Source organism: Monomorium pharaonis, chromosome 9 (genome assembly GCF_013373865.1).
Source record: "Monomorium pharaonis isolate MP-MQ-018 chromosome 9, ASM1337386v2, whole genome shotgun sequence".
Taxonomy (NCBI): Eukaryota; Metazoa; Arthropoda; class Insecta; order Hymenoptera; family Formicidae; genus Monomorium; species Monomorium pharaonis.
Window position 1 is genome coordinate 6117791 of NC_050475.1, and position 23404 is coordinate 6141194.

Consider the following 23404-nt stretch of genomic DNA (forward strand, 5'->3'; position numbering starts at 1 on the left):
CATATATGTGTGTGTGTGTATATGTATATATATATATATATATATATATATATATATATATATATATATATATACATATATATACATATATATACACATATATGTATGTATGTTATATATTGTATGTATACTTCTTATGTAAGGTATGTAATGTGTTACTTCTATAAAGTAACATTCTCAATCCTCCAACATATAGTTTGTGTATGTGTGTGTGTGTAACAGAATTGTATTAATGTAGCTAAAGTTCAGATTCATATTATTGCCCACCCCGATTACAATCGTATACGCATTGCATGTCTCATTTTGTAAATGTTTTAATAATTTTACGAATTATGATGTCATGTTGAAAAGTATTTTAAACAATTCGCGATTTTGTGCGGAAAAAATCTAACGGATCGTATGCATCTTTTACGTGCTGGGAAATTCTAGTATCGTCGCTCACGCGCGCATTTTTCTTTTCCGCAGGCATGCCGTGGGACGGAACTGGACAAAGGGGTGAAAATTATGCATGAGACAGATAGTAAAGGTACTACATACAGTATACCCACCTATGCAGATATCATGGTCGCATATTCTACTTACGACGGTATGTATAGGCATCCTGTACGTAAGTGCAGGAGATTACAGAATTTTTATCCACCTTTCTAATTTATAAGTACTTGCAAGAAGTTGCTGAACTAAAAATTTCCATAGTATAAATATTGGTATTAATTCGATGAACGATATGACTAATCAAAGATTTAAAAGTACACGTTTAAAGTTTAAAGTTTAGTATGGAATCGCGATGTTGTGTGTGCACAAAATTCATAAAAAAAGTTCAGGATTTAAAAGATAAATTGCATTCAATAAATTAAGTGCAAAATGCTTAATCGATGCGTAATCATTAGGTTAACAAAATTTAATCTTCTTTAAGCTAAAAAAAACTTCTAATTACGGTGATACTCACACACACATTTACTTCTAATTGTAAGATATGTAAGTTACTACAATCTTGCCAGTCATATCCTGAATACTGCCTTCTCGATTACTGCCGCACGTATCTAATATTACCTCCATATTTATTACCACACAATTTACTTGGGCTTTATAAAATAATAAATAATATTCTTAATGTATAATTTAATATTAAAACATCTTTTTAATACATAACATTCTCACACTTTTATTCTAATATTGCAATTAAAAAAGTGACAGTCATTGGGACAGTTACTCGTGCAATAAGTAAGCAAATCATTATATTGTCCAATCACTTTTCATATCTATGAAAGATATCTAATTACTCCTTCTGTACACACTTTATATTTGTCTCATAAATTCCTTTCAACGTTAGTTCCGTTTCATTTATGAGTATAAATCTAGAAATTAGCAGAAGGGAGCAAACGATAATTCTAATTTACTTTACATGTACGTACAAATAGTACGTCAAGTAGTTAATATTGCGCATAAATGCACGTAAGCCCTATTTCAAAACGGTCTGTTCCAAGATAATGCAGGGAATCTGAACGAAAGCTGCGCTTTAGGTGTGACGAAGAGTTATAGGAACGTCGCACGCGGGTAATCCAGCCGTGGACTATATATTTTCCGACATGCTTTCCCATTGAATTTACTGAAGTGAGCGTTACCTGATATCCGCTTGAAACTTTGACGACAAGGTATTATATTTACGTAAATGAGATTATTATGATTTGTAAGCGACGCAAGTTAAATGAACCATCTATCGGAATAGCATGTAGCTATACCAAAGTAGTGGAGATGTAGTAAAACTTTCCTCAAGTAATAAAAAAAGGACGTAAATCACAGATAATAAATAATAAAACCATATACTAATATGTATTAATGTCTGTCCAGTACAATTTTTGTGTTTTCAAGATATAAAATTACAGAATAACGATTTGTATAAATTTTAACTTTTTTCTTTGCTAATAAAAAACAAATTACGATTAATTATTACTATTGAGTATAAAGTCAATGGACGTAAAAAGACTGTTATTTCTATTTGGTTATTTTTTGTTATTATGTTACATTTATGTACGGAAAGTATAGAAATATAAATTATATATGGTATTATATCATCCGGATAATGAAAAGCTTGAAAAAAAATAATAATGCTTACCGCGTAATTACATGTGCAAATAATAAATGGCTTCGTATATGGTACTCGCTAATGAAGATGTATACTCCAATTTCAAGCTTTTAGATAGCAGCATCATTAGTGCATACGTGTAACGCAGATATATTGAGAGTATTTGCAAAGATACACGATAGATTGCCACGCTCAAACTCACGCGTGTAAAACGAAATTGTTCAGTCTGTCAAGTTAGACGTGGAAGCCAACAGGAAGGGAACATGCAGTATTCCAATGGATTTCGATAGGAAGATAAGAGAGTACCGGTGGTAAATCTGTTCTATTTTGAAACCCAGTAAACTTCTTTTTTTTTTTTTAGAAAATGTTTCTGGTTAAAAATCTAAAATACCCAATTTAAGATATAATTGTAACGTCAAAAAGCCTGGCTGTTCAACGCTGTTGGGTGAAATATGAAAAATTATAAAATGTCTCTAACAAATTTTTGTAGAGAAATCGAGTCCGCTCACCAAAAGAATCCTTCTTTAAATTTGATGCGTTATACCGAGATATCATTTATACGTTTGTCACGTATCATTCTCTCGCATCCTCATTTATATTTCTTACTGCAGTTTGTGCTCGCTGCAACGCGCCTTCCTGAAGCGTCTGACGGCGTTCAAATTCCTGATGATAATTGCATTGAAATGCATTTCAGTTTTCATACTCCGCCGAGTGGAAGATATCAAGTATTAACGAGATACCGTATATACTCGATTGCTAAACAATAAACGGATATGGCAAATGCGAATTAAGCTTCTTCTTCTGGCACACGTCCGAGATTCTATGGCGTCATAAGCTGCTTATTGTGAATAATGCAGGCTTCGCGATACGCTCGAGTGATGTATAGGTAATCTACGCCAATTCCTCGATTACACCCATCGCTTCCTAACGCTTCTCTGCTTCCATGCCGAAACTCGTTAATGAATGTAAACCAATATTATTTGCAACTCAATACCTCCGATACGAACCAGCTGCTCTTTGAAATTTCAAATTATACGAATCATTGTGTGCTTGATTGCCTCGCTCTATTTGTAATTTCTCGTGTCATCTGAGCATAACATCCGAAATTTTCAGGGGCACAAATTTTCGAGAATATTCTTCGCGAGAAAGATTTTCGGCTTACACCAAACAAAATCTCAATAATACAACCGTTCTCAGGACTGCAGTCGCAGCACGTATCTTCGTGTTTAATTCGGCTGAAAATCCCCCGTTGAAAAAGGTCTGTAAAAGCGAATTCGTTGCTCGAGCATCGGCGGCAAAACACGTGCATAATACGATGCGTACATTTTCGCGCCTCCATCCAAACATTTGACTTGCTGTTGCTAATGGAGTGCGAGAATTTGTGTTGACAGTGGTGCACATCGATGGGGTACAACAACGCGATGTCTAGCGAGAACGTCAATCATTCAACTGATAAATCGATATACAAGCGCGTTCGTAATACTGTCTCGAATCGAACTAGCATTCAACCTAAATACGATTACAATAGCACGATATATCATACGATAACAATGTACAATGCATTTTCGAACATCTAACATCCCCTAATTCTCCCGTTATATCTCGAAAGTTTCCGAATTTTTATCGAAAAGCACGATCCTCTTCAAAGCCTTCGAAATTCGACGACTTACTAACAATATTGTAAATTTTCATTATTTAAATTTAAAAATTTATACAAATATAAATTACTCCTAGATAAATAAATTAAATGAAGTTTTTGTGTGAATTATAACATTACATGTAATAAAATATAATCACAGCACAATAATGGTTCCTTTACTTAGTATGCTTCTTCGAAATTTTTAACGAAATATTCTCTTATAAATTAGAGATAAAATATAAGTGAATTTACATTTGTAGAACAAATTCTTGGTACATTCGAAACGATAAAGTTTCCCAGCAATCGCCCCCGCGAAACCAACTGTGCTATATAAAAGATGTAGAGCATTGTACTCACAATGAATCCAAATAAACCGTAAATTGTGCCGCAAGCATATTTATCGTGCATGTATATTTCTTGACGTAAAAAACCGAAACAAAAAATTACTTGAAAAAAATATCGCATGTATGTATCAGTGTATCAATTTATCATTATTGTTATACAGAAAAATGTATTGAGATGAAAATAATCGTATCATTTCTAAGATATCGATACAAAATAAATATCAGTATTTTTGTGAAAACGAGGATGTTCCTTGAATCAAGTTGGATGTCATCCAAGCTCGTTCAAACAACCATTTTGAAGCTATTCAGGCCGTTCGTGGCCAAGTTTCACGTCGTGATACATTTTTTCGCTCCTCTTTCATTCCCGTTCACAGATCGATATAAAGTATTGTTCTTTCTTTCGATTTTATATTTTTCTCATGTACCCATTAGCTGGCAGATAAAAATCAAACAGTCTGTGTTTTAAGATTTTTAGCCATTTCTCATATCAAATAATATATGTAATTAATGTTACATAACTTTGATCATTCGACTAAAAATTATTCCTTTAAAAAGTCAGATTCAAAAAATTAATATAATCTCCAGTATAAAAAAATAACAGTTTCATAATTATTATTACTAGTAAAGTTTGTAAGGCGTATATTTGTAAATGTTAAATTTTATGAATTGTTTTTGTAAATAAATATTTCAAACAAAGATAATGTAAGCTAAAATATTTTCGTATAAAAAATAATTGACTTTTTGCTTGTAAACAAGGTTATTTATAAAAAGATTATTTATAAAAGGTTATTTATTAAAAAAAAATTATAATGTAAAGAAGATAATGGATAAAGTATTAATTACAACAAATCTGGATAATCACGATAGCGAATTAAATATAATACCACAGTATTTCTCTCGATAATAAATTTTATAATTATTATTTCAGAAAGATTTTAAAATAATTTAATAAATTCACAATTATATTACATGTTATAATAATTTTATAATTTTAAATTTTATTGTTTAAATATACAACTTATACGACATTATAAATGACCGACATAATTATATCCAATATGCAAGTGTAATTATTTACACGATATTAACGGTTGGTACTACATGAATAAAATTTCATTTGGTCATGTATATACAGTAAATTACAAAAGTTATCACAATCCAATAAAATACAATTATAAAAAAAAGTATGAGAAACTCTATTAGTAATCAAATATTTTGCATACTTTGTGAACTACACCATATTGATATAAATATTTTAATAGAAATTCCTATATTGTCACCATTTCAAGATATTTTCACAATTGTAATTCCACGCTGATAATCTAGTTTCAATATTCCACTCCTCTTTGAGTCAAAGAATTTCTATATACGCTAAGGAAAGCTTTCTTTTATATTTTAGTTTCTAATAATGGTTGACTTAGAGATGATGGCTTAAGCGCAATTCTAGAAGGAATTGTGCAATATCTCAAACTTTGTAAAACTGACGCAAACGCACTGACAATATGCGTGAAAATATCACAGAAGATTCCGAAAGAAATATTGCAAACTCTTGACTGAGATTCGCCTAAATTCAGAATCGAATAGCGCGAACTTTGTTACGATCGCAATTCCGGTGATTTATTGCGAGTGCGAGCTGCAGCGCGACAATTCGCGAAAAACGAGGAAACTAGAAAAAAAAGGACATACCAAAACTCGGCAAACCAACAAATGCATTGGCAGGTTGCTAGACGAGAATTTCACATAACAGTATAGCATACCGCGCAATGTCAATCCTGCGGCATTGGATTAATGAAAAATACCTGTCGATTGTCAGCGAGATAACTCAGATAATCACAACTGCATCCACCAAAATCAACCGTTAATATCAAAGCGCTTGCGTCTCATTTAGGAAAATGACATTTGCACGTATCGATACATATGAACTGATTATAATTAAATTCCTTTGTGAAAATTTGAGTAAAAGCTACTACAAACATCCAAATCCAAAATGTTTTAATCGTGTCAAATCCAATTTTATTTCTTTCTTCAAATTACTCGAAAAATTGACAAAATTTTACCTGAATCAAGTCAAATTGTTGAAACATAATTTTTAATTAATAATAATATAATAAACATAATTATTATTATGTAGAAATTCAATAAATAATTAAAAATAGTATAGATAATAAGATTTCTATATAGATACGAAAAAAGTATATCAATTATAAACATAATATAAAATTATTTGATTCCGTAAAATTATCAGAATGCGATTCCTATTCAAATCTCTTAGATTTGAATTTTCAAATAATACGGATTTGAATCACAGAGATTCTCTGATTAATTGAGATGATTCAAATCCGAATCAAATCTAATTTAATACCAACAGTTCGCACAGCTCCTAAAGCTTCTTTTCCAAAAGTGGTTTAAATATGCTTACGCTCAAATAAAATTTACAGAAGATACGCTTATCTTCCTACCGCATTTAATAAAAGTATTCAAAAACACTATGCGTTAATGTCCGTTTTGAAATCGGATTTTGTATAGCCACGAGCAGCTTACATGTGGAAATATTCGCCGCAAATTTATTCGACTCGCAATTTTGCTTACGTCTATCGATTAAGGAAGGTAAACAAAATTTATATAATGCGAGTACATTCTCTCTACGGAATGATGTTTGCGGATATACCGTGCCCGTCATATAATATTAAGCGTTAAGCAAACCGGATAAACAAGGTTTGTTTATAATAGAAACAAAAGATACGTATATCCAACAGATGATGATTCATGTTGCACTTCACATAACCGCAACATTTTTGCTGCACCCCGATAAGCGTATGTGCCGTCGATACCAACGAATTAATATCCGCGAATTGAATATGAGTTCATTAAAATGAGGCGCAGGTAAAATCCCAATAATATCCCGACGTATTTACGCATTTCACAATGATTATTAATGAACATTACGAGCATGCGTGCACTGATTGCATAGTGGATTTATTTTATATCCGTAGTAATTCCGACAGTAATTTCATCAGACGAGTAAATAGATTTTTCAAACCTGTCTCGAGGAATGTCGATTCTCCATCCGTACCACGTGAAATATGTGTAGCGAGCAGCGGTTGTTAGATAAAGTAAAATAGTTGCGGGGTATGATAAACGTGGCACGCGGGTGGTCACGCTATTAATAATCCTAAAGAAGAAGATTACTTGTTAATGCGTGTATGTGTATGCGTGTCGTCTACATATGCAGCAGGAAGTGGACGCATTGTTAATAATACGGGCGGCGTTGAATTCGCGGATAACACCTGGCTCGATGCTAAAGGCGTCATTAATATGCCATGTAGAAGATAAGCGCGTAGTTAACATACCGATGGTGATAGCGAACGTGCATTTAACACTTCGCTATGGAAGTGAACGTACGGTTAATACATCATCGAGCACGTGTACGTCCGGCTAGCACTAAGATGTTTCGCGTCACGTGTGCTATTGTTAGAGCTTAACGCATATTGCGCTCGATTATCTCAAACCGCCAAAATAACAAATAATTACATGTTCCTCTACTTATGATGAAATTACGTTTCCAAAACGTTGGTCGTAAATCGAATTTTTCGTAAGTTAAATATAGTATTCATATTTCACATGTAAATAAAAATATACAAAATAATAACTTTGTTATTAAAAACAGCTATAGATCTTCTATTTAGGAAACCATTTCACTACACATGTAATCCACTGGTTTATTATCAATACACATGCCGGTCATAAATCAAAAAGTTCTTAAGTCGAGATAATCGTAAACAGTAGGAACTTGTATAAGTTGTAAATTATGGCGATAAATTGTCATATTACTAATAATTAACATTAAAATAAAAATTTAATTATATAAAGTTGACTTAAAAGTTTAATAAGGATTTTTTTCGACATTAAATATAAATTGTATTTAGAATTAAGCTTCTAATTAAAGTTTTTTAAATGAAAAATAAATCCAAAATAAGATAAAAAATAAGATTTAGATCACACACACATGTGAAAAGATTGTTACATTTACAATTATTCATATTTTATTTATATTATTTATTTATATTATTTATATTTTAAGAACTATCGCTGTTTGGATTTTTACAGAAAAATTTTCTATTGGCATGTAGTTGTAAAAATTCCTAGGTAAAAGTAGCTGTGGTGAGAATCTGGCGCATGCCGTATACGCCATTTAAGGAGAACACGTTGTCAGAATATATCAAGAAATCGATTTCTCTTACATATTCTCGAATGGTAAGCAGATGCAAATGTAGTTTTTACCTATTCTAACAACGTGTTTCCTGTAATACGCTTCGATCCTACAACGCAACCTTTCAAATCCGACGAATTTTATATCGCAACAATGCTTCATGTTGCTCGTAACTGTGCAATTATTAAGATTTACCAACAAATGCATAGATAATTTTCTAGGAACTTAAAAATATCTTGGATCAAATAATCCGTGATAAATGTGGCTGAACTAATATAGTATTCAATACCTTTGCGACGAACATACACCGAGCGAATCAATCTCGTGTTTAGGTCAAAGTTAATAATAAGCTCTGGTCGGCGTAAGATCAATGGAATAAGAGATGGAATAATTTAGCAATTTACGGTGCAGCAGCTAGGATGTACATCTATAACGTATGCAAAGTAATCCCAGATTAGGGAATCGCTCGGGCGTTGCAATCCTATTTGTAACAGACAGGAAAGGAAAATAATCTAATTTTGAACTAACAAACGACTTAATGCTATTCAATTACCGTGCAAACGAGTTTAAGGACAAATTAAGGAAGAGATCAAAAACTATTATATTTACAACAATTAACTTCTTAGGTTTATTCCACCTGAACAACGATTTGTGCTAAAACTTTCGAGTCTGTAATTGTGTTTGCATCGTTCCCAGTTCTATTCATTGAGATCACAACTTAGGAATTAAGAAGTTCATTAAAACCAAACTCTTAAATAATTAAGGTCACTTGAATAGATAAAATTAAATAAGTAAAATATAATATATAACATTTTTCTGAAAACATACCTGTCAACGGCCTTTTTAATAATTTTCTTACATATATATAAATAAACATTTCATACAAAGATCATATTCCGTAGCTTGTCGTTACTGTCTGTAATCCCACATTACTCCGCTTAATCCCAAGCCCATTAGACAAGGTCTAAGACTCGATGTCATCTAAATGTAGAATGCACGCGGCTTCCTAAGAAGTTTAAGTGCTATACCGAGGTAACACCGAACTTTATAATTTCTGATTAAAACATATATCTGTTCCGCGCAACACAATTAACAAGGAGTATGCGGTTGCTCGTATATGCGCGGAAAGTTAAGATTAATTTAAACTTATTGCCCTGGAAAGCTGCAAGTTTTTATTAGAGATTGAATTATCTCAAAGTCGTAACAAATCTATCAACTCGGCGACGTGAACTATCTTTAACTTCATAGGCCTCGTGTAAGCTTCAGTAAATTTATTTTAATTTCGTTTTCATTTTTATTCCGAAAACTTGTTCAAAGCAAGCGTTATTAAGATACATGAACTGCTCTTATCGACTTATACGTAGCCGTTATACTTTCTAAGATCTCGTATTTTTCAGGTAGTGATTTTAAAAAAATCACATCACATATTTTAACGCATAAGAAAAGGCAGGTGCACGTTAACCGTTGCGTGTAACGGCTCACGTATACTCGATGTATACATCATCTCGAAGGTTTTAAATTTCTCCTCTGTCCTATCGCGCTACCTTGCGACTATCACGGGTCATGGGTCATTCGCTGATGCTCCCACCTTACCGAGAGCTCCACTATCGATAATGTCGCATACATCTCGGCCGCGCAAAGCGTATCTCATTACGTATCGGAAAGGGGAAATCAATTCACTGCAGTCCGAGAGTAAACCGCGCGTTACGACTTTCAGGTTTTTACTCGTGGCGCAATCCGGACTCAGGCTCCTGGTTCATACAGGCAATCTGCGAGGAGCTGGAACTTCACGGGCGCACCCGCGATCTACTCACCCTAATGACCTTCGTTAACCGCCGTGTCGCCATCGAGTATCAATCCTATGTGCCGCAGAACGAGAAATTCCACGCGAAAAAGCAGATCCCGTCGATTGTCTCGATGTTGACCCGCCTCGTGTACTTCCGCGATAAGTTCACAGCGACACCGGATGATATCGACGACAAATCGAAGGAAAAGGAAGTTCAGGTCCGCGAAAAAGTAACGTAAAAGTGGCAAAACATTCGCTCTTGAACGAACTTACGATGATGGATTCTCCAACAAAAACCGACAGATTGATTCTACCCGAGTTGTTTTGATACGTTCAACTTTTTGAGCAGTGATTATCGATCCGGGCAACTCATCGAACACGTTTGGATTGTTACGAATGAGTTCCATTGTTACATAAAAACTTTAAGAATATAGTACGCAAAAAAGAGAAAGAAAAAGACAAATGTATTTTTTTTATTTAGGTAAGAATTGTTCGTTTGTTGTATTACAGAAAAAATAAATAATATTCTTTAAAAAATTTAAATATCTAGATTGTAATTAATTTAACCCTCTGTGTACAAAGGGTTAAATACCTTTCAAAATGAGATTATTTTACATCTAATATAATATAAAATGATATATAAGAATCAATTTTGTATCCTTTATTTGAATAAAATGTATTATTAAAATATTTCATTTATATTACTAAACATTACAAACGCGCGCTTCGCGCGCACTATTTGACTTGTTGTTTTTTACCCTTTAAAAATTAATTGTAACAATAATTGTAACTATTAAAATTTATAGTTTGATAGCTGAAAAACACAAAGTGAAACACAACGCACATGACAACGAAATAGCGAGACAGCCAATTAGCATCTCGGAAAAGCAACAATAATATCAATAACATTTCCTTTTTAGAGAGGGATAATTGTTATTTTTTATTAAACTAAATAGAACGTAAAAAGAGAAAAAAAATTATAGGCTATAGAATTAATGAATGCTTTTACATATTCCACTTTCCATTTACAAATGCGTTTACAAATAAATTCGTTAACAAATTATGAAATATCATGGAATGTATGCTTGATAACGTTTAATAAAGTAAAATAAATCGCTAAAGCGCATTAACTAATACACTCCGAATTATTATATTATAATTAAGTTCACTGTATTATTCTTAATTAGTATGCTAATTAGGTGCAGATTTTCATAACGCGGTAAAGGTTGTTATCGTAATGGCTAAGAATAATAATAAGTGACGTTCCTCGCTTGTTCAAATTCATCTTGAGGTATATCGATCGTGATGTACTGACACGTGAAACAATGCAAAGAAAATGCTATTTACGAATCGTTAGTCAATATTTTTCCTTACACAAAATTTAATTAGTATTTTAAGACAGTCAATTTAATTTACTAGAAAAGATTGCGTCCACTTAAAATTTTCTCAAGACTATGCGCGACAGGAAAATTTCTTGAGCCGGACTTGAACTCTAATTGAACGGGAATTGCTTGGGGTGTTTGCTCACGAGAAATCGGTAGGAACTAATTCTGCCCCCCTAATACATCCCTCTGGTGAACCGACAGGGAAGATCCTGGGGTCTATTAACCGCAATGCGTGCGATTGCGATGGCATGTTCAACGTCAGATTAGATACCTGCGGTCAAAGGAGTTAGACGCTATTAACCTTTGTCTTGGAAGACGCGAAGTGGAATCCACGAATTATGCCGTTAACCAAATACTATCGCGAAATGTAATCTCCTCCGTGCCCAGAGTAAATCGATCTGTGGCGATAATACGGACAACTTGTACAGCCTAGCAGAGAGAAATCTTGGCGTCACTTAATCGCGCTGAGTTGTCATATGGTGGCATATATTACAGATGTCTTTACCATAATAAACGGTAAATAAAAATAATAACAAGTTATTATTAAAAATAAATTTAAAATGTACATTTGTCCGCCGTAACATTTAACGATATATCTATATTGATATACCGTTAATTGTTACGGCGGACAAATGTACATTTCAAATTTATTTTTAAAATCAAAATATTTTCACAAATTTTTCGAATTTTTTTTCAATCCACTTCGTATTTTGTATTACACATATTTTGGATGCAGTAAAAAATTTTTTAATATTACTAAAAATTGATGTTGCCGACAATACATTGTTTTATTCGTAGTTCAATAAAATTTTTAATGTTTCGTTATATCGGCTGAATAATCTAAAAAATCATATAAAATAAATCTTATTTCATCTTTAGTATAGTTTTTTTTTTTTCCAATAAAATAGATTTCGTTGCTAATTGACAGTATTATTGATTAACGTAGAGAAGGAAAAAAAAAGCAAAAATCCTATTAAAACTATGAAACAATTGTGCGAAATATTACACTATTCTAAATGTAACGTTAGCTCGCAGAATTTTAAAAACAAAGAATATACTGTATATAACCATTTGTTCACTAACTGAAACAATTGAAAAAAATTATGATTGATTTTTTACATAAATAAACTACATATTTAACAAAAGACTAGTTTTTAGTCAGAACTCAATAAAATTTAATTTAATAGAACATAGAAAATATTTTCCTTTCATGACGTTATTGCAGGAATTTTTAATGGCTCGCGATCTAGTAAAGGATCATGAAAAATTTTACAGCCATAGGGTAGGAAATTTTAATACCAAATTTCAAAATAAATTATAATTATCAAACTTCTTGTGCGTATGAAAATTCGCATCGATATCGACATCAAAGCTGTCATCAACAGAAATGGAAAATAAGTGCATGCTTGATTGCTTCATACTACTTGATACTTTATACTTCATTATGTATTAAAGAGAGAGAGAGAGAGAGAAAAATAGATTTACAAATTTATATTTATAATAAAAAATTAAAAATAAAAGCGATAAAGTAATTTAAATAAATAATAAACTTTATCCCTCCTCCCGTACTTTTCATATTAAAGTTTGATGAATCGTAGATGTTTGCCGTTTCAAAAAAAATATCGCGGTACACATAATAAACGTACTTTTATAAGTTTTGTCTTTCTTAAAATGTAAAATAATATTTTGACACATCTTTATCCTGTAGCGTCTAGAAAATAATCTATCACGGATTCCGAAATTATCGTTCGCAATCTGGAATCTACTTTCAGAAAAACGAACGCACCACAGTAGAAGAACGGTAAAGTGAACCGAAGGCGGTAAGAAGCGATTCAATCACTGGCGCCGAGAAAGGGTCCAGCTGTCGAGGAAATTCTTCAAACCGTTTTGACTTTCTGGCTGGCAATTGGAACGATTGCGAATCGATCCTATCTCCGCGCGATGTTAAGTGGAGCTCTCGAAGAGCGAACCCTCGAATCTATGCGGATGGCTTGTCTGAAATGCGATCGAAAGGGATTTCGGTTTGGCCCTCTTGTCTCTTTATCACGGCTGGAGTACACCGCGTCAAGTAGAAACCACTTCGTTCGACGATCGTATCGTTGATTCGATCGATATCGATGCATACAAGAGTTGCGCGTGATATACAACTCTGCATACAAACGATAACGAGCGCGCCGCGTTCTCCCCCCCCCCCCCCTTTTTTTTACAATCCGAGGCGTTCGATATTTTATAGCTTACTCACCGCCGGCAACATTAAGCTTCCTTTCGCGTTTTTTCTTGCTTCTTCGTAGCGGCGGAATGCGTTGACTTTCCCCCGCCGTAAATATGCAAACAACGCCGATATATCTTTTTCATAAACCACCAGCCGCCATTTTGCGATTTTTTTTATAAAAAGCGATTAATGCGGAAAACCGTGAAATCGTGTATTTGACAGGAGAGGCACGTGAAAAAAATATATTTACGTGCATTGCTCATCACGAATCTCATAACGTTTGAACCTTTAAAAAGAGAGCAACTTGGACACTTCAATTCGAAATATATATCGCGTACGTAAGGTAACTTAAACAGATAAATCTACGAATTATCGAATTGCAAACGAGAAAAACGTTTTCTTCCTCTCTCGCCAAATAAAGAGAATCGAAAACGCGAGTTACGGTGTGCGGTTGCAAGTAGTAGTATTTCATCTTCGAGCCAGCCAGCTTCGACTCGACTAGCAATAAATCAGTCCCTTACAGGCGGCTGTATCATCGATATATTTTATATACTGCACCGGAAGATAAGTTACAAGATGTTGCGCGGCGCGATACACGTGCCCGCCGAACGTCATAATTTTAGACTCGCGCAACGATAGTTAATCCGCACCGCCCACCATTCCACGCGCCGCGGAAAATCGAAGCTGCGATCGCACGATACCCCAGCGCCCGTGTTCTTACAGCTAATCACCCATCTCTCCCTGCGGCGCAATCTGCACTACATCCGATGTAATTGTAGCAAAATGAAGGCAACGTACCGAGCATTCCGAGACGACGTCACGGCGGTAAACTAAGGCGCCATTCGTCTTAATCTCATTTACAAGCTTCGCGCGGGTGCGACTGAGCGCTCGTGGCTGTATACGTAACATTCTGTCCCGCTCTCGCAGGTATTACTATTTCGGTTTTGTTTTGATAGAACGGTGTGCTCGGTGAAATACGATGCAGTGGGTAAGAGCAACCGCTCTTAGAGGAATCGCATTCGCCATTTTATCAACTTACTCATACGTACACATATACATATATACGTGTGCTCCCAGTAATCCCTGTCACTTGGAATTCAGAAGAAATTGCTACCAATTCTATTACATGCGAGCAAAAGTAAAGTGTACCCATATAAAAGTACATTAGCCCAAAAAAAAAAAGTTATTTTACAATTTAAATAAAATAATCTGTTCTCTTTTACACACACATTGACTTACCATTAGGCGATAGGGGACGATCAATAAACTCAAAGCTCGATTTTCCCAATGCAAAAAAAAAAGGAAATTAACTCTTGCGGTATAATATAAAAAAGGGTATTGATCCGATGGATATCTCGCTTTGACCACTTTTTCATCTGTTTAAAATGGTTTTTAAAAATTTGCATTTTTTTTTAATTTCCGGAAATGTCTATACTTTTGAAGAAAAAGGCAAAATGTAGTATAATTTAATTGTCTTTGAAATTTTTAGAAACTTTGGATAATTAGAAATCGAACAGAGATGAAATACTTATGATTAAGCCTTAAAGACTAAGGCCGAAATAATGCGAGGACGAATGTTAAATTTGTAATATATTCGCTTTTAAAAGAGAATATTAAAAAAGAATAATCGTTTGTTTCGGCTACATTGAGCCTTTATTACCCTTCCATGTAATTGCTATAGCTACGACGTCAATGAACATTGATGAAAAATTGGCATAACCTACATCGCCGAATAAATTGCTTCCAATAACCACAAACGAATGAGTTGAATAGAGCTTTTAGAAGTTGATACTATATTACTCCTGCCAAATTTACTTTGTACTTTTCGTAAAAATTAAATTATTATTATTAATTATTTCAAACTTCGTCCTCTCAAATTTTAAAATGAGAACAATAACCTGTATGTTTCTATTATATTAAAACTTTTATCAGAGAACAAAAATGTGTACAGTGCGCGTAAGTTAAAAGCGCATTAAACCAATAAATTAAAGTAATGAAAATTAAAGATTAAAAATTAAAAGACCAATAAAAAAACCATATCTGAAATCAAACGTGTAACAAATTAAACAAAGCCGGAACATGTACGATAAAACAATGTAAACTGTCGCCTACAAGATAACAGTTTACTTTATTTTATTATACATATCCAGCTTTATTTAATGTTGTTAAATATCCGACATCAAATGTAGCCTCTTATTGACCTCATAATTTTTAATCTCTAATGATTAACTTTCAACACTTTAATTTATACATTTTTATTTCGTCGGCTTTTTAATTTGTACGCAATGCTTTCAGCTGATAAGTCTCATTACAACTGAAAAATATAGTTTATTCTCATTTAATAGTGAAAGGATAAAGTTGGGAAGGGGGGAAGATTAGTAATAACTTTTTACGGAAATTGCGGTATAACGACAAATCTGGCGAGAGCGATTCAATTTTCAAAAGGTTCATTCAATTCATTCGTTTATGATCAACGGAAGTAATTTCATTCGGCGTCACCGCGCGCGCGAGGCAGATTATGCCAATTTCTCACCAATGCCCATTGACATTGCGGTTAAAGCAACTATATGGGATCCCGCCACGCAAGATTGACTGTCACTATTGACCGACGCTAATTTGCCGGTCGTTAACACGCTAATAAAACACATCGCGGAACAACGCGTCGCGGGAGCGACGGGTCAGGTCGGCGTGAAGGGTTAGTACGGTCGCAGAGTGGCGCGAATTATTGCGAACGGGTGGGACATGTCTCCGCCATTCGACACCGGAGGATATAATTCCGTTTTGATCCGCGAATTCGCCTTTCGGTACATCGCGATGGCGCTGGATCGCTGGATGAACCGGCTCGGCTGGAAAGTTTTGACGCGATCACCGACGCGTTATCGATCAGCCGTCGGCCGGCAACCCGGTCAGCACTTTCCCCACGTCGCGTCGACAACCAGGTAATCTTTTTGTCGACCCTCTTTCGACATGCGAGCCATAATTCCGGACCGACGGGATATCCTTCGGGCGTCGCGTCGTTGTCACCGCGTAAACGCGGTCGCTGTTTTTTTTTCCCCCTCCCTTTTTTTCCCCGCCCCGCAACGCGGCGGCGCAACCCCAAACGCCGGGATCGCCGATGCGTTGCCGCTACGTTCGCGCGAGAGAGTGCTGAGAATCATCCCCATCGGGCACACACCACCTATATCCCTTTTGATATCTATGCAAAATAAAACTTCGGTTTTCCGATACGTTTCATCCGCGGCTTTCATTTTTGCCATGTTTTACGGCGTGTCGTTGATTACATCGCTCTTCAGCTGTAACTGTAACGTCAAACGGCGAGTCGGGAGATGTAGCACGCTCCGGTTATACCTCTGCAAAAAAATGCTGAGAATGATCTCCCTTCCCCCCCCCCTGTAACACTCCTGTCACAGCCATGCATTTGATGTATTTTCATTCATGCTGCACTTTACAACATACACTCACGATTATTCGCGCGTTCATTTATCAGCGTTAGATTCACAATTTATCCCGAGTGTTTGTACGACAAGTTTAAAAACGACCCTTTGCGGACTTTTATGGCGACTATATGAAATAGAACTCCGGCCTTCCGAATATATATTTCATCTATTTGCATACTCGCCATGTTTCACAGTATTGCTCATTATATATTTTTTTAATAACAATTCACCAGTTAAAGGTCGAGTATCTTATGTAAAATTTTTATTTCAGAAAACATTATTGCGAAAATGTTAAAAATAATTTTTCTTATACGATATATATATGTAGCAATAATAATAAAATTTCATTGATACTTCTGCGCATTTTATTCATTTATTATATCACTTATTTGTTTTGCGATTTTTGATTGTATCCTTTGTAGTTTAGTAATAATTAAGTAATAAATGACTCAAATTATAACTGTATCTGCAACGGTATTTACATATAAAATTAAATAAAACTGTCCTTTTAATTATACATTAATTAATAATTTATTATCATGTTACATTTGCATAATCTATTATTGTATTTATTTATTATTGTTTAACATAAAACTTCAATGCCATTTTGAAGAAATTCACGTTTAAAAGATGGATGTTTAATCCGTAATTATTCTTAAAAAAAAGAAAACAAAATGTCTAATCATATATTCTAACTGAGCCCGAAAAGCTAGAGCTAAAAATTTTGCTGCAGATAATGATTTTATGGAAACGTAAGAGGAACTCGAAAATTCAAGAACAGCGAATTCAAGAGTATAATAAACGTCCCGTCGAAATGTCCGAATGCATGTGAGCGTTTTGAATTAGCGATATTGGGACGGAAATTCGGTATTTCGAGAAAGGAGAGATAGCTGGCCTCAGCGGAACTCGCGGTAAGCGGGTTTTATTTATGGGGATGGAAGATGTATCTTTCGTTGTCGCTCGACGTTTTCGAAATGCAGCTGAGCCAATTACTGAGATTCCGCTTAACGTCGGCGGTGGTGCGCGCACGCAAAAAGAGAAGGCGATACCCGCATTTACTCAGCCATCGCCATTTGTAAAATATCCGTATTTGAAGCTGCTGTACGGTTCGCCACTCGATGGAACATGAAGTGAATTACACTAGCACTTAATTCGCGGTAAAAAGTAAAACGTACAAATGAGAATCCAAGTCGCGATCTATATATAGATGTACCTAATTCAATTGAAAAAGAATATTAATTTCCTTATCGATTTTTATTCTGTAAATAAAGTGCTTTTGAATTTCCACCGCGATGTTCGAGAAACGTTAACTCTAAAGTGTTACTGTGAGGTGCCAATTCAATTTAGTACAGTTTTTGTAATTAAAATTTAAATTTAATTTAAAATAATACTTAATAAGATTCTTTCGCATTTTAAAAAAGTGTTAGTTAGCTCTAATATCTTATTTACAAAGTAGAAAAAAAAAATAAAAAGAATTCTTAATTATAAATTTTCATCCAGAGTGATATTAACGTAAGAAAAATACGAACAGCACTTTAGGGTTAAATATCTCTGAAAGTCTCGCAAGAAATAAGGACCAGAAATATGATTTATCGATATTTCTTCTTTCTTTCACTCTGAAAGAGAATGTTAACAAAACGCTAGAGGTGCTATTAAATTTAAAGCTTTTGCATCGTGCGTAAGCCGCCGCCGCCGCAGCAATTTTCAAGGATTTTACGCTATATTCTCCTCACGTAATCTTCTTTCGCCGCAAGTACGACGCAACCTACGCCATCGCGATTCTAAAAACGTCACCCCTGTAACCTGGCAGTTAAAAATCTTTTCGTGCATTTTTCGCATCCAGCCCAGTGATATATCTAGTTTCTCGCCGTCGACACAATTTTCTTTGTTTTGCGACGGATTGCATAAGACAAATGCTCCCCGAGTTTTTATCGCCACGTCAGTTTCTCATACTTCTTACGTAGACATAATAAAACTAACAAATATCTGCTGTTCTGTAAGTAATGATTTACTTACAGATAAATTCACTGCGCGCTTTCAAGAGTGGCTGACGGAAATATCGCGAAAATGCTGTTTGCTTAATTAATCCTAGCAGCGCGACTCTTTGTGCGCGACATTTCAACGGAAATATTTACGCTCTTTTTGCTGAGAACTACTTTTTCCGAAAGAATCAATATTAATCTGCGGCTTCATGTCCGTCGGAAAAGTTTGTGATAACCTAATGGAATGTATACTTGATCAATGTGCTTGATATATCAGTGCGCATCGACGTTATCCTGTTTCGCATTGTTATGCGAACCATAATTCTAACATTTCGTTAGTGACGTACGGGAGTACGGGACATTGTTTCATTCCGTACGCCGGCTCGATGCACCTGATCTGTAGACGGCGTGAATTTTATGCGAGCATGTCCGACATTTTATAGATGGCTCATACATTCGAATCGCCGAGGATAAATCTTTTGTCTTGCGTGTATATGTGTGTATGTGTGGAATGCGTAATAAATAAAAGTTCCTCGGTTCCCCAGGTAGTCCAAGGATTTATCTACCGCAAGGCTTCATTGCCTTACGAATCAATTCGTGTCTTCCCGATCGGAGGTTATTATAAAGTGACATCAACACTGCGAGGATTAAATCTTCTCAGAACAATCTTAATAAACGGACACTATTAAGCAATTATTCTTGATAAAATTCCATATTAATTTCACCAAGATGTTTCGATCATTATGAAATTATATAATTAATTGTGTTACATACACAGTTCTAAAACATTTGACAAACACAAAATTAAAGTAGATGTTTCTGCTTGCGTGTACATTAACACACAGCAAATATTATCGAAATTTGATCATAAGATGTTCAGATATTTTGTATGCAATCGCTTTATATATGTATACTAACAGCAAATATAAAAAGTTTGAAAGTTTAAAGAGTACAAGTGTGCCCATGAAACGGCAGTTTATCGAGTGCACCGAAGATCGTTGCGAGGATGTCGGTGAAAGAGGACATTGACTTTGATGCAAGTCCCACGCGGGCACCAAAAACAAATCTTTCCTGAACGTAAGTACGTGACATGCAAGCGTACTTATTACTCTTCTCGAAAGTCTAATTTGTAGGGCGGTGCCGGCGAGCGAGAGACACGGATCGATTCGGAAGGACCGCGCTTGCAAGAAACGGTCCGTTTGCATTTTACACAAGCAGCGCAAGATTTTACGACGACCATGATCGTGTTACAACCATGAAAATAATCTCTCAAGTAATTTAGTTCAATATTATTTTCGTTTCTTGAATACTAAGACGTGAATTAATTAGAAACTAAAATCTAATTAGTTATTTATTAAGTATGATTTATAAATAATAATGTAAAATTGTTTAATTATGCGAGCTTAATTCTTCAATTTCGCAACAATTTCTGCGAACAATAACAAGATATATTCTGACAAACAGATAAACAGATATTCACATTAACCATCACCATCTAAAACCACTAATCATTCCTCTCCAATAGCTTACAGTATTAATGATTGTACACAGAATGAGGCAATGCTTTAATTTTAATAAATAATCGTATGTCTAGAACTATTACATTAAAGGATTCATTTTCAATACTAATTTTAAGAGAAGCTAAAATTACCTAAAAAAATAAAAGAAGTTAGATAAGCTTTATTCAGCAGATATTTTACTTAAAAAATAAAAAAGATTTTTTAAATTCTAAACATACACATACATATAGAAGAGAAGGTGAAAATATGGCCAGTGTGGATAATGGTATCATAAATAATTACTAGAATTCTCATCAGCTAATAACGGAGATAATATGGTTACCCATATTATCTCCGTTTATTTATAATTATATTATATCATTTGTTTAGTAGCCTACTGTTATATAATGATGCTAATATGACAAAACACAACAGTCAACATTTGTTATAAGGCATTTTTACTTTTAACAATTTCAAAAATTTTTTAAGGTACATTTGAACGTTTAATTACACATACTTCCTCATTATTTTTAAACTTAATCGCATTATCACCCAAATGTATGTACACTTGAATACTTTCTTATTATTTTAACTCTTTATTCGGCTGCATACATTTCAAATTATACAAAATTAAACAATGAGATAGGATGTTGTCAATATAGCCATCTAAGTGTGCTAGTAATATGATCGCCTTTTTTCGAGATCTCCATATCGACAAAATTCCTCGATAAATCGATTAAAGGTTTAATTTATGGCTATTAATTTTTTAAATCCTTTATATGAATAAGGTTCTTTAGATTTAAAATTAATACTGTAACCTTAAAAATGTAAATTAATACTGTAAATTAATACTGTAACCTTTTTAAACAAAATCAATTTTTTTACATTAATTTTTGTGGTGACCATATTATCCTCCTTATTTCTCTTCGGTCCATTATACAGTATCGTTACATTTTTATAAATAATATATAATATAATAAATATTTTATAACTTTGAATTGAAAATCTAATAAGCAACACACTTTAATGAATATAATCGAAAAATTTTAACTTAAAACATTGCTTATTAACAAAGTATTAAATAAAATATAAATGGGTGGCCATATTACCACCACCTCCTCTACATATACGTGTATATATTTATGTATATGCATTATATCAATAAATTGTTGTAAATTTATAATGAAATATGAGGGCAGAATTGTAAAATGTGAATTCTTTTGTATTTGGCAATACTAATAGCAATTTTCTTAATAACGTTCCTTACAATCGCCATTAAACGCTGTAAGAGGCAACTCTGCTAAAACAATCGAGAAAAATTGCAAAAGGACTGAAAGCACCCGTTGGGTCAAAAGAAAAATTATAAACGAAATGTAGCTCAGTTTTTGTAAAAATTGGAGAGTATACCTTAAAAGACCGTATCCTTTAATTCTAGAGAGCTACCCATATTTTTCTGACATTAATACTACTCTGGGTGAAAATTCACCCACGTAATTAAGAACTTTTTTAATACTTTGAAGATTTTTTTTAGATTTCTTTCTTACTTTGCAAGTTGAAAGGTGTACAGAATAACTGAATTAACACTATTTTAATGTTAAAAAAAACCATATTAAGTATTCTTTTGAACTACAATTTTAATAATAAAAACTGTATTAAATATTAAGATTAGCACTGGAAATTCATCCACCGTAGCAAAGGTAGAGTTAAATTGTATTTTTCGGATGGAACTTTCAACTCTTCGATTCCTCGTTGTAGCCGCGGCAACGAGTAGGTAACGCATATTAGCCTAGTTTAGGGGTTGCACTAACATTCACGTTCTCATTTTGCAGTCGCAACAGAATTGCAGTCACGTGTATTACATTTATCATCTGGCATATACGATTTGCCACGTGCTTCGACATAACAACAAGAAGCAATTAAAGAGATTAGAGTTGAGTAGGTACTAGTACTCTAGAACACCGGCATTACCGGAGAGGATGGAGTTAATTGCGTATCCCCTAAAACCTAAGGGATTCGAGGACAAAGCAGCGAGTCGTGCGTGATGATCGGATATTCAAACGAGGCCGATCGAGGCCAGATATGCGTTTCCAACGGATTGATTCTTAAAGCGGGAGATCGCGCGGAGAGATTGCTTCGCCGACCAATCGGCGTGATATCGCGAATAAATCTCGCGGCGTGAAACACGGGCGGGGCCCGAATGGTGGTATATCGAGATCAGTCTTCCGAGCGAGCAAACGTCAACGGAATTGCGATCAAAATGCCACACCATGATGAAACAGGCGATACGTGCCGCCGATAAAGTGCCGGAAGACAGATGCGTAATTAGCGCATACGAACTGGGAATGAATGTGGCTCTATCCGGTCCGCCCACGTGATATTCTCACCCTCCTTTGACCCGCAGATAACATCCGCGCGCGAGCGCGCGGTTGCTGGATACACGCCTGATAACAGCTCTCGCGCGCACGGGATATGCACGATTTACAGTTTAGTTTCGGTGCACTGTCGGCGTCCAACGGCGCGACAGTGGCGGATTAGCAGCTTTGAAATAGTCAAGCTCGTAGCGGCGTATGCAGCTTTAACACGCCGTGACGTTTCCACGTGCGTATAATTCAGAGGATAGGAGATGCGCGTGCATCCGCTAAACACATCAAACGTTAAGGTTTCTAGCAAGAGCTTAATTAAAATAATGTAACGCATACCGAGACATATCAACCGGCTTTCAACCGAGAAATTAAACTGCAATTCTACCTATTTTCTTTTCATACATGATTTTGTACAAATGCAAAGTTATTCTTGGTATTTATCCGCGACTATTTGGAATCTTTGT

General features: G+C 34.6%; 2 protein-coding genes across 7 annotated transcripts in view; one reads left to right on the plus strand and one right to left on the minus strand.

The window, feature by feature from the left end:
* LOC105832229 (caspase-1) overlaps positions 1-18516 on the plus strand; it is a 44488-nt gene extending 25972 nt beyond the window's left edge. For all 3 annotated transcript variants that reach the window (XM_036291925.1, XM_036291926.1, XM_036291927.1), the window contains 2 exons: positions 466-586; positions 9994-18516. In XM_036291925.1, coding sequence (XP_036147818.1) covers positions 466-586; positions 9994-10301 — 429 coding nt within the window. In that variant the 3' untranslated portion in view covers positions 10302-18516. The remainder of the gene's footprint in view (positions 1-465; positions 587-9993) is intronic.
* Positions 1-23404, minus strand: part of LOC105832228 (alkaline phosphatase) — a 216083-nt gene that overhangs the window by 110210 nt on the left and 82469 nt on the right. The window lies entirely within an intron of this gene.